The following is a 12,468-nucleotide window of genomic DNA, read 5'->3' as shown; positions in this document are numbered from 1 at the left end:
AATTTCAATTCTCCCAGCATCCACAGCCTTTTTGGGGGAGAGAATAATAGATTGACACTACCCTTTATGTGAAAAAGTGCTTCCTGATTTCACTCGCATTTCACCTACTTCTAAAGGGTTGGAGCAGGTCACAGAGATAGGGAGGGGCAAGGCCATGAAAGGCTTTAAACATGAGGATCAGAAATTTTAATTGGAGGCGTTTGGGGACCAGGACTTAATGTAGGACAGGGATATTGTGAGTGAGAATTGGTATGGAATAGGACAGTGTTACAGATTTGACTCATTAAATTTGGGCAATAATATTACTCTCAGGATCTGGAGACTGATATAATGATCCCAATCGTAATACAGATTCATGCAGATGATACAAAAATTGATAGTGAGGAAGGAAGCTGTCAATGAATTGGTCAGGTGCGCAGAATGTGGCCAAAATAATTCAATCCGGAGAAGTGTGGGGTATTGCGTTTGGGGAGGGCAAACAAGGCAAGAGAATACACGATAAATGGTAGGACACTAAGAAGTGTAGAGGAACAGAGGGATCTTGGAGTGCGTGTCCACAGATCCCTAAAGGTAGCAGGATAGGTAGATAAGGTGGTTAAGAAGGCATACGGCATACTTTCCTTTATTAACTGAGGCATAGAATATAAGAGCAGGGAGGTTATATTGTATAAAACACTAGTTAGGCCACAGCTAGAGTACAGTACTGGTCACCACATTACAGGAAAGGTGTGATCGCATTAGAGAGGGTACAGAGGAAATTTACAAGGATGTTGCCAGGAACGGAGAATTGGATAGACTGGGGTTGTTTTCTTTGGAACAGGGGAGGCTGAGGGGATATTTTATTGAGATGTATAAAATCATGAGGGTGCTAGATAGAGTGGATAAGAAGGACCTATTCCCCTTAGCATTGAGGTCAATAACCATGGGGCATAGATTTTAAGTATTTGGTAGAAGGTTTAGAGGAGAGTTGAGGAGAACTTTTTTCATCCAGAGAGTGGTGGCAGTCTGGAATTCACTGCCTGAAAGGGTGGTAGAGGCAGAAACGTTCACCGCATTTAAAAAGTACTTGGATATTCACTTGAAGTGCGGTAACCTGCAGGGCTACAGACCAAGGCTGGAAAGTGCGGTTAGGCTGGATAGGTTTTTTTGGACCGGCACAGATGCAATAGGCCCAATAGCCACCTTCTGTGCTGTAAATTTCTATGATTCTATGAATAGCATATGAATACAGACATTAAACAAATTTACTCACTGGATCTGGCAGCCAATTGAACAGCATGGTCAGATTCACTCAACAAAGTTTCCGAAAAGGAAAGACCTGATTGGAACATCCCAGAGGAATGAAGCAGTTCATTGTCAGTCAGCTGTATACCAGTAGCCAATAAGAAACCCTGGGCAAAGGGAATATTGGAATTGTTGGAGGCCATGATGAGTCCATCTGCCTCATCAATAAACTGAAGGACTTGCTGAGCAACATGATCACAGGGTCTTGGACCTAGAAAATAAAACAAGGATGGCACGTTACATAAACATAACACAATGATTGTACATAATCCAAACAAAACATAATGACTGTATATTGAACTAGAATCCAAATAGTCGATGTTTACAGTAAGGTAAAATAAACACTGATATCTAATTTCTTTTCAGTTCTATGGAAATTGCTACACAAATGCAACACTTCCATATTTTGGTAAATTTCATACTTATACAGGTGTGGGATTGTCTCAGGAATGGAACAATTTGCAGGTTTTACCTCTCAGTCTCCCATTAAGTACTCCCAGGCCAGGTACAAAATGCATTGGATACTGAGTAAAGCTTCCTCGAAGACTTCCAGATCAAATACAGCATAGGTTAGATACAGAGTAAAGTTTCCTCTAAATTGTTGCATCAACCATACCCAAATAAGGAATAGAGTTGGATGCTGAGCAAAGCAAAACAAAATAATTCTTATTATTCCCCTGCCATGTATTACCGTGGTACAAGTGGTGCATCATGGAGAATGGAAGTGGTAACTTTTTTAACATAATACACAGGTACTATCAATCCTAAAAAAAGGTGCAAACTCTATGGAGTACCATTGGAGTCATATTAAATTCAAGATAGTTTAAAATTGGTCTAACCCAGGAGGGTTCAAGTTTATTCTCTTTGTGAGTCATTTAGGTCCATATCATGGAGACCACATGCCTCAAACAAAATTGAAATGAATGTTCTCATTAATTTGTCTATATCTAAAGCTGCCAGTGCGAACAGAATCTTGGTGTTCAGTTTAGAATTTATTCATCAATGTGGGTGAGAACCAGGTTCCCAAAATCCAAAAAGGAGAAACTAGCAGAGTAAAAAATATAAGCACATGGAGAGATTAAGCTGTTGGAGTGTCAGATGCCAGGTAGGACTGATGTGGTACAATGAAGTGGTACAATGAAGTGCAGTTTGGACACGCCAAGCCTATATGTCAGATATCTTAAATGGTCCATATTTCTCTTTTTGTAGTGAATTTGTAGATCAGTGCAATGTTAGATGATCTCAGCTGGGCCAACATGGGGTTACTACAATTGGCCTCAACTCCTCAGCCAGGAGTCCCCACTCCTGACTACTGCCCAGCAACTTCTCTGGAAGTTTGTGGACGCTGGATGAAGGTAGAATCTTGCTCTGCTGAGATGCCCCTAGTGGTTAAATAACCTGCCGACACTCATTGTCAAGACCTATATATGAATAATGACTGCTTGGGTGAAATAACAGAGGACCTATTGAACTGTATTCAAGCAAGGACTCACCACGCACAAGAAGAAGGGGAAACATTGGCAGGAAAAAGGGCAGGAAAAAAAAGTTCCTGTGGAAACTGATCACTCGATTAAAGCCACAGAAAAAAGTAACTGTCATACATAATAAAATCACTTGTATTTATATTCTGTCTTATCACATCAATACATCTCAAAATGTTTCACATTCAATAAATCAGTGTTTGATGCTCAGTCACTGTTGTTTTAGAATATGTGGCCATTCTGAGCCAGCAACATTCCACAAACAGCAAGGAGATGATTCACCAGTTAATCTTCTTCTTGTGGTGTTAGCTCAGGATAAAATGTTGCTCTGAAAACCAGGAGACCTTATGGGAACCAGAGGATGGTTTAAGATCTCATTCTGAGGAAGGCCCTAAAGGTGCCTATGAGAGTGTTGCCTGTTGAGCAGCGGTTCTGTTGATTTCTATAATGCCCACTCATCCCTCAAAGCCAATTGTATGCTCCAGCAGTAAATTGAAAATTAGATGTCAGCCGTGGCTCAGTAGTAGCACCTCTCTCCTCTGATTCAGAAGCTTATGGGTTCAAATCCCACTGCTGAGACTTGAGCACATAATTGAGGCTGGCACTTCAGTGCATTACTTTTGGATGAAACATAAATCTGCCCTCTCAGGCGGATGTAAAAGATCTCATAGCAGTCCCTGGAATCGAGGAAGACTTGCTTCCACTCCCAAAGTGAGTTCTTTGATGGCTGAACAATCCAATATGAAAACCACAGACCCTGTTACAGGTGGGACAGACATTCGTCGGGGGAAGGGGTCGGTAGGGCTGGTTTGCCGTATGCTCCTTCCGCTGCCTGCGCCTGGCCTCTTCATGCTCCTTGCGTTGAGACTCAAAGAGCTCAACGCCCTCCCGGATGGACTTTCTCCACCTCGGACAGTCTGCGGTCAGGGCCAGGTGTCAGTGGTGATGTCGCACTTTACCACGGAGGCTTTGAGGGTGTCCTTATAACGTTTCCACTGTCCTCCTTTGGCTCGTTTACCATGAAGGAGCTCCACATAAAGCATTTGCTTAGGGAGTCTCGTATCTGGCATGCGAACTATGTGGCCTGCCCAGCGAAGCTGATCGAGTGTGGTCAGTGCTTCAATACTGGGGATATTAGACTGGTCGAGGACTGATGTTGGTGCGCCTGTCCTCCCAGGGAATTTGCAGGATCTTGCGGAGACATCGTTGGTGATATATCTCCAACGACTTGAGTTTTCTTCTGCACATCGTCCATGCCTCAGACCCATACAGGAGGGCAGGTATTACTACAGCCTTGTAGACCATGAGTTTGGTGGTAGATTTGAGGGCCTGGTCTTCAAACACTCTTTTCTGCAGGCGGCCGAAGGCTGCGCTGGCGCACTGGAGGCAATGCTGAATCTCCGCATCAATGTCTGCCTTTGTTGATAAGAGGCTCCCGAGATATGAGAAATGGTCCACATTGTCCAGGGCCGCGCCGTGGATCTTGATAATTGTCGGGCAGTGCTGTGCGGCGATGACAGGCAGGTGGAAGACCTTTGTCTTACGGATGTTAAGCGTAAGGCCCATGCTTTCACATGCCTCAGTGAATACATTGACTATATCTTGGAGTTCAACCTCTGAATGTGCACAGACGCAGACATCGTCTGCATACTGCAGCTCAATGATAGAGGTTGGGGTGATCTTGGACCTGGCCTGGAGGCGGCGTAGGTTAAACAGCTTCCCACTGGTTCTGTAGTTTAATGCCACTCCATCGGGGAGCTTGTTGATTGTGAGGTGGAACATGGCGGCGAGGAAGATTGAGAACAGGGCTGGAGCGATAACGTAGCCCTGTTTGACCCCGGTCTGGACGTGGATTGGGTCTGTAATGGATCCGTTGGTAAGGATCACGGCCTGCATGTCATCGTGAAGCAGGTGAAGGATGTTGACAAACTTTTGGGGGCATCCAAAATGGAGGAGGATGCTCCATAGACCCTCACGGTTGACAGTGTCAAAGGCCTTTGTAAGCTGAGCTAAAGCATACGTGTCAACCGGGGGAAAAGAAGAAATTGAAAAAAATCAGGCCTTTATCTCAAGGGTATTGGAATACAAAGGGAAGGATGTTATATTTCAGTTGTACAAAGCCTTGATCAGATCCCATCTGGAGTGCTGCATTCAGTTTTGGGCACCATACCTCAGGAAGGATATCTTAGCCTTGGAGGGGGTACAGCACAGATTCGTCAGAATGATACCAGGGCTTAAAGGAATAATTATGAGGCCCGGTTACATACACTTGGCTTATATTCCCTTGAGAATAGAAGGTTGAGGGGTGATCTAATCTTTAAATTTATAAATAGATTTGATAAGATAGATGCAGATTAAATATTTCCTGTGGTGGGGGAATCCAGAACAAGAGGGCAAAATCTTAAAATTAGAGCTAGGCATTTTAGAAATGTAATCAGACAACATTTTTTCACACAAAGGGTACATCACGAACACTCATAAAAGGCTGTGGATGCTGGATCAATTGAAATTTTCAAGGCTGAGACTGAAAGATTTTTGTTGGGTAAGGTTATCAAGGGATGTGAATCAAAGACAGGTAAATGGAGTTGATATATAGATCAACCATCAACCACCAACTCAGTCAGTCAGTCAGTCATAGGTGGCCCCTCGAAATGAGGATGACTTGCTTCCAAGTCAAAAAAAGGATGAGTTCACAGGTGTTTCAATGAAGGACCTGAACTACATCCCCAGGGGTGGAAGATACCTGTGCGTGGATTTTTTTTAACCTGTGGTGGCCGTTGCACACTAGCCACCACACGGGCTTGATAGAGCTAGGTCTTGGTCCAGTGGCAAGGATTATCCAAGACGACTGGAGACCTGCTCTGCTGCACGGACCTTGTGCACACACATATCACAGTGTGGGCTGGCCTGTGCTGCCAACTAATAGATTGACGGAACAGGCACGAGGGGTTGAATAGGCTCCTGTACTTGGATATCTATGTTTCTAGGAAGTAAAATAAAGAAACAGCAAATATTTTTTCTCCAAGACAATGTAATTCTGATAGAATAAAAATGAAATTAAGACAATGAGAGTAACAAGGCAACAGAGAGAAAAGGATTAACAATGAAAGTAGACAGTATAAGGGTGCAAAGTAATAAGGATAGCTAATAATATAAGAAGCATAGAATAAGACAGCAGACAGTATGAAAGTAATAGAGCAATAAAGAAAGCAAGATGGTGAGAGTGAGATTTCCAAAGAAACCGAGGCAGTAAGACAGTAATAAAGAAACCGAGATACTGTAAGTAATGTGTTACAAGGGAATCAAAATAGTGTGCGAGAGTGCGAGAGTGATAGAGTAACAATAAAATTGAGACAGTGAGAGAGTGCTAGAGTGAAGTCAATGAAAAAGAAAATTGGGTGCAGTGTAAAATGGGTTACTTATTCGCTATGAGTGTGTCTCGCGCTACTGGAGAAGACTAATGTCACCCCGATGGAGATTAGTGTTGGAGACCATGAGAGCTGGAAAAGAGAATGTGAAAATGGGAATATATGGAAAGGAAGAGGGATAGAGAGGAAATGGAAGAGATGACTGAAGCACGTAAGAGCAAACGAGAGGGAAAGTTAAGGGAGAGGTAGGGAGAGTCGTGAATGGGTGGTGAGAGAATTGAGACAAAAAAGCGGGAAAGGAAAAGTTGAAAGAAAGAGGGATTGAGAATGAAATTAAGAAGGGAAGGGGGAGAGAGGGAATGAATAGAAAACTTGAAAGAATTTCTAACTGTAGCATTGCTTACATTGTGGAAATCGATTTATTTCAGCTTTTGTCCCTGACAGCTCTTGTCCTTTTTCATCGACGCACCAGCACCTCCGCCGTTCCAAGTTATCGAGTTGCACACTGAAATCAGAGTATGGCCCAGGATAGTGCTTTACGGTACCAAACAACAGTTGCCAAAGCACGAAGGGGTTCAGCAAGATATTGGTGCCCGGTTCAGATGTGACAATTGCTACAAAATCGTCGGCAGAAATAGAATCGAAGGTGGGGTATCTGGAGAACACTGAAAAGACATGCTGATGCTCCTTGTCATAGAGTTCTTTGACGAACACCTCAAAACTCTTGGAAGCACGAGATGACCTACGGTATCCAATGACCTCATTCAAGATGTCAGTGAATGGCACCTCCTGGCCTCCATTATTCTGAGAAATCCACTGTTGATAAAATTCAATGGCATGTTGTGGTGGGCCATCACACTGGACTTGTCGCCAGTCTCCATTTTCTTTGCATTGAGGGATGTGGACTGCAGGTACCGAGAATGAGCTTGGGTCTGATAGCAGCATCTCGATCGTCTTTATGAACCTCTCAGCTGCAGTCAATTGGCAAGCACTGGGGCCTGGAAAGGGAAAAGAATATTAGAATATGTTTCATCCTGATTGTAATTTCCAGTACAAGAATGTTCAGGCTTTGTTTTACTAAATAACCAGTAGGAACAGGTGAATTTTTAATTCAATCTTAGGACATGAGCTTCACTGCCAAGGCTGGCATTTATTGGACATTCTTAGTTGCCCTTAAAGGAGTGGCTTACTAGGGCACTTCGGAGGGCAGTCAAGAGTCAATCACATTAGCGTGATTCTGGAGTCACAAATAAGCCAGTCCAGGTAAGGACAGCAAGAAAGAAGAAATAACTTGCATTTATATAGTGCCTTTCAGGACCTCGGGACCTCAAAGAACTTCACAGCCAATAAAGTACTTTTTGAAGTGTAGTTTCAGTTATAATGTGGGAAATGCGGCAGCAAATTTGAGCACAGGAAGGCCCCACAAACAGCAATGTGATAATGAACAGGTAATCTGTCTTAGTTATGTTGGTGGAGGGATAAATATTGGCCATGTCACCAAGAACTCCCTTGCTCTTCTTCAAATAGTGCCAAAGGATCTTTTATGTCCATCTGAGAGCGCAGATGAGGCCTCGGCTTGACGTCTCATCTGAAAGATGGCACCTCTGACAGTGCATCACTCCCTCAGTAATGCACTGGAGTGTCAGCCTAGATAATGTGCTCAAATCTCTGGAGTGGGACTTGAAGTCACAACCTTATGACTCAGAGGCAAATGTTACCAACTGAGCCAAGGCTGACACCTAAGCAGATTTCCTTTCCTAAAAACATTTGTGAACCAATTGGGGTTTTACAACAATCCAACAACTTCATGGTCACTTTTCCTGATATTATTTTTTTAGTTACAGATTTTTTTTTTAAACTGAATTCAGATTCTCAAATTTCAATGGGAGTTAAACTCACATTCTCTCGATTATTAGTCCAGGCCTCTGGATTACTAGTCAAGTAACAAAACCATTACTCTATCATACTTTAGCTTAAGACCATCGTAAAATTAGAGGAACATGGGGCTAGAACTTCCACTTTTGTGGTTATCGCCCAAATTTCCAGCATGGGCATTAAAAAAGGGTTTTCAGATCACCGGCTTCTAAGTATTTTCAAAGCACCTAATTTCCATTTTTGAAAATGGTCGTACCGCGAGCGATATAAAATGGGCGGTAGCATTAAATTTTTTTGATCTTCTGCCGTAAAGTGTGGCCATCCTGAGCAACGACATGGCAACGCTTGATTCCCGTGATTCAGGAGATCAAGGGTTATCATGACATGCGCAGAAGAAGAGACAGAGAGAGGAGGAGCTCAGAGGGACTAAAGACGTGTCTGGGTGTGGTGTGGCTGCTTTGGGAGGAAGGAGGGAGACTTTAGAGCTTCACAGCAAGCAGGCAAACAAAAATTAGCTGTTACCAGCCACATATTTGACCGAATTTGGCCATTAATGGAGAGAGAGGAGGAGGCATCACAGCACGCCTTGGAGACTGACGCTGAAGAAGGCAGTGAGGTGGGAGAGGAGCACATAGGAGGGCGCAAAAGAGCCAGAAGGTTCTCGGACGAGGCAAATACCTCCTTCCTGCAGGAGGTCGAATCATGCTGGGGTGATTTGACACAGGGAGCGTGTGGAAAGTCCACCTCAAAGGCCTACCAGAAGATATGGACCGAGATAGCAGAGGTGGTGTCGTCGGCGACCAATGAGGTGTGTGAGGGCAACCAATGCCGCAAACGATGGAACGACCTTGTGGGATCCACAAGAGTAAGTATTACATTCATTTACATGTACTTATGTATTTATATAACTTGATTTGTAACAGTCATGAGTGACTATCAGCAGATGTGAGGTCTTTCACTTTTGCCTGCGGTCACAGTGTATGTCTTTAGGTAAAGAATGATAATTTTCATAATAATCATTATTACATCTGTCAGTTATGTGTTATATCAGTCTCTGTGACAGTACCTAGCAATGATATCACACAATGATCTCATGCCATGTCGTCCTGTCACCTTTTACAGAAGAAGCTAGTGACGATGAGATCCATGCAGAGGCAAACGGGTGGGGGGCCACCAGTCCCCAGCGACATCATAGAGATGGAGGAGCGTGTGCTCGCACTCGTGGGGAGCACCCCTGGACAGCCATGGACGCATCTGCAGACCCTGAAGTGATATCATGTGAGTAAAGCTTACACCATTGTGTGATGTAAAGTCAATCGATGCCACACCCACTCATATCCGAACAATCATATATGATAGATGATCTCTAAAATTGTCATAAAAATAATGATGGCCTAATGAAAATCATTGGAATGCAAATGTGTTGCTGGTCATGAAATGTGATGTCTGCGATGATTTTGATAGCAGTGGTGCTTTTGTCGTGCATATGCTGTGTGTAGTGCTGGACTTACCTTGTGACCCTAGCACCCCCTTCTCCTCTAATAACCTCATTTGTGTTTTGCAGCTCAGCCATCCCAAGGAAAGACCACAGAGGACAGAAGGTGGGAACGCGGGGCAGGACTCAGCCGGACGATCCTACATCTGAGGAGATCCGATTTTCGCCCGTCAATCCGCTGGGTCTATTCTCCACGGATGAGAGCACAGATTTCAAGGAACCTGCATCGCCATGCGCCAGAAGCCATTCCATCCCAAGGCCATCTCGTGGTCCTCTGGTCATTCCCGCCTCCACTCTGGAGGTACTGGCCCCAAGCACCTCGCCACAGGGCACCCCATTTGTTCCCAGGACGGCGCAGACCCCGCGGAGATCCCGTGGACGCAGCAGGTCTGTTCCACGAGCGCCACATGACAGCAGAGAGATGGTACAGTTGTCCAGGAGGACTGTAGACATTGGTGACCACCTCATCGAAGCATTGGGGGGCATATCCCGACATCTGGCCACCATGGCCGAGTACATTCCGTGGATGGCTGAGGCCCTGGATGCAATAGCCAGGAACACTGCTGCCACAGGCCTCCCAGTGGTCCCCGAATGCGGCACTCCATCCCTAGGTTCCGCACCATTTACTGCAAACGACAGATGAGAGCAAGGACCAAGATCCTGCTTCTGCATCAGAGAATGTTGCCCCCTTGGCAACCCCCACTCCCGTACCCGTGCAACGACCGCATCTGCCTTCATCCCCCCCCAATGAGGCACCGCCTGAGGAGTTCCTCGGCCAGGCACCGTGGAGCGAGGAGGGGAAGGGGTAGAGGTGGGGAGGAGAAGAGGAAGGGAGGAAGGAAAGTGAGGTGCATATCCGCAGGTGATGGCTGTGTTATATCTCCATCTGGGTGTATGCAATTTGTTACAATGTATGAGGGCTGGGGACCACGCTACTGCTTTGCCTTTGTATTCTGTGTTGCTGGACATGTTGAACATGTGATTTTTGTCAATGGTGGAAAAAGTGGGGTGTGGGTGGGGGTTGGGTATTATTGCCTGTGATACTTATGCTTTCAGACCAATGTTGGTATAACATTTTTGTTATTGAACATAACCTTGTTGCGCATTGTCTCAGATAGCTGCACCGGTACACACTGGTGATTCCTTAACATCAAAGGGTTAAATACAATTTAACATCAATCAATGTAAACTTTAACTGGCACCAAGGTGATGGGCACCATTGATGTCTGAGCTGCACACAGACAGCAGTGTGTCAGCGTTGTCACTCACATCAACGCTCTTTCAGGCAAATCGTTCAGATCTCAGCTCCTCATGTAAGAGTGGGATTTTAAAAATGCCAGCCACACCGCTGGCATTCGTTCAGAACAGTTCCACTTTTTGTGGACATTTTTTTGGGCGAACGATATTGTGGCCGATTTATGTGCGAGATGAAATTGACGCTGAGTGATCTCATGGCCGCCAGTTTCGATAAATATGTTCTTTACGACCAAAAAAAGTGTGCGGGCGGTATTATTGAATCTCGGCGTTAAATCAGTGTGGAAATTAACGCTGGCCAATATTATGGCCGTTGGTTTCGCCCATTCTGATGATTCCGCCCCAAAAAAGTGGGCGGGCGGTAATATTTTTCCCCAGCGTTAAACATATGGGGAAAGTAATGCTCGCCGATAAGTTTCCTAAAAATTGCCGTCAGTTTCCATTTTGTGGCTAAGTGGGTGATATCTGGGCGTCGTACGTCATTTCAGGGGTAAAATGGGCGTTAAGTGGATGTTAAGCATGCAAAAAAAAGTGGAGGTTCTAGCCCATGGAGTTAAAGAAATTAATGTCTGCAATTCAGTCTCTGTGTAATTTCTTTAATAGTTCTATAAAAAAAGATATATAGTGATGTGGTAACTCTTTGTCAGCTGAAGACATGACAATCCCTGGAGACTTTTTAACACTCTATTAAAACTGGATAAATATTTGGGCTTAAGAGGGGAGCCTTGAAGGTAGTCCAATTGAAGCTGTTAAAGTTATAGAAAGTTACTATTGGATCTCCAACATCCTTTCAGGCAATACATTCCAGATCATAACAACTCGCTGCATTCTCCTCATCTCTCCTTCTGGTTGTTTTGACAATTACTTTAAACCTGTATGCTCTGGCTACTGTCCCGTCTGCCAGTGGGAACTGTTTCTCCTTATTTACTCGATCAAAACCCTTCATAATGTTGAACACCTATTAAATTTCCCCTTACCCTTCTCTGCTCGAAGGAGAACAATCCCAGCTTCTCTGATCTGATATGTGGATTGAAAGAGCTGAGCTAAGCAATTTTTTCACTGTGGTGAAGAGTTCAGAAGTTCATATAACAGGCGACGGAAACACAAACCCAGTGTCAGAAGGGACATCAGGCACAAAGGGTTTGAAATTTATGGAATATTTAAGAGTGGATACTCCATTATCTGTCCTCGATTAGCTAACAGAATATTGGTGGGATCAAGCCATGCAGCAGACCTCACCTCATTACAAAGCCCACAATATAGTTCAACTCTCAGGTCAATCTGACATCCAATGTCTTATGTGTTGAAAAACATTCCTTGCGAAAATCAGACTTTACAGTCATATGGGAATCTACAACCACTATTAAATTGGAGATGAATCCTAAGCTGTCATCATCGACAATGATGGAGAAGCCCACGAACACCAGTCTTCAATCTGACAGAAATCAACCTCATAGCCCACGCAAGTTGAAGATAAAATGAAAAGGGGAGATTGTACGTGCCCAGCAGAGTGCTGAGATTTGAGGTGAATGTGAATCAGACAATCGTGGTTACAGTGTTGTAGTCCTACTTCCAGGCTGCAATGCCCACAATTGTGACTCCACATGGAAACATGGTATCACATGAATCATTCTTAAATTTATAGTTTTGCAGTTATCTTCCTTCGCGTGCCTTGGGTATGTGGCTTTTACTGATCCACCATTTCTTGTTA

The 12,468-nt window shown here is 44.3% G+C and overlaps 1 protein-coding gene across 1 annotated transcript in view; it reads right to left on the bottom strand.

Annotated features, from left to right (window-relative positions):
- tg (thyroglobulin) overlaps positions 1 to 12,468 on the bottom strand; it is a 621,247-nt gene that overhangs the window by 558,158 nt on the left and 50,621 nt on the right. Inside the window, exons 11-12 of the mRNA XM_070888386.1 lie at positions 6,538 to 7,131; positions 1,253 to 1,495 (exon numbers count right to left, since the gene is read on the bottom strand). Coding sequence (XP_070744487.1) covers positions 1,253 to 1,495; positions 6,538 to 7,131 — 837 coding nt within the window. The remainder of the gene's footprint in view (positions 1 to 1,252; positions 1,496 to 6,537; positions 7,132 to 12,468) is intronic.

This window comes from Pristiophorus japonicus, chromosome 1 (assembly GCF_044704955.1).
Source record: "Pristiophorus japonicus isolate sPriJap1 chromosome 1, sPriJap1.hap1, whole genome shotgun sequence".
Lineage (NCBI taxonomy): Eukaryota > Metazoa > Chordata > Chondrichthyes > Pristiophoridae > Pristiophorus > Pristiophorus japonicus.
This window is presented reverse-complemented; position numbering and strand designations above follow the sequence as displayed.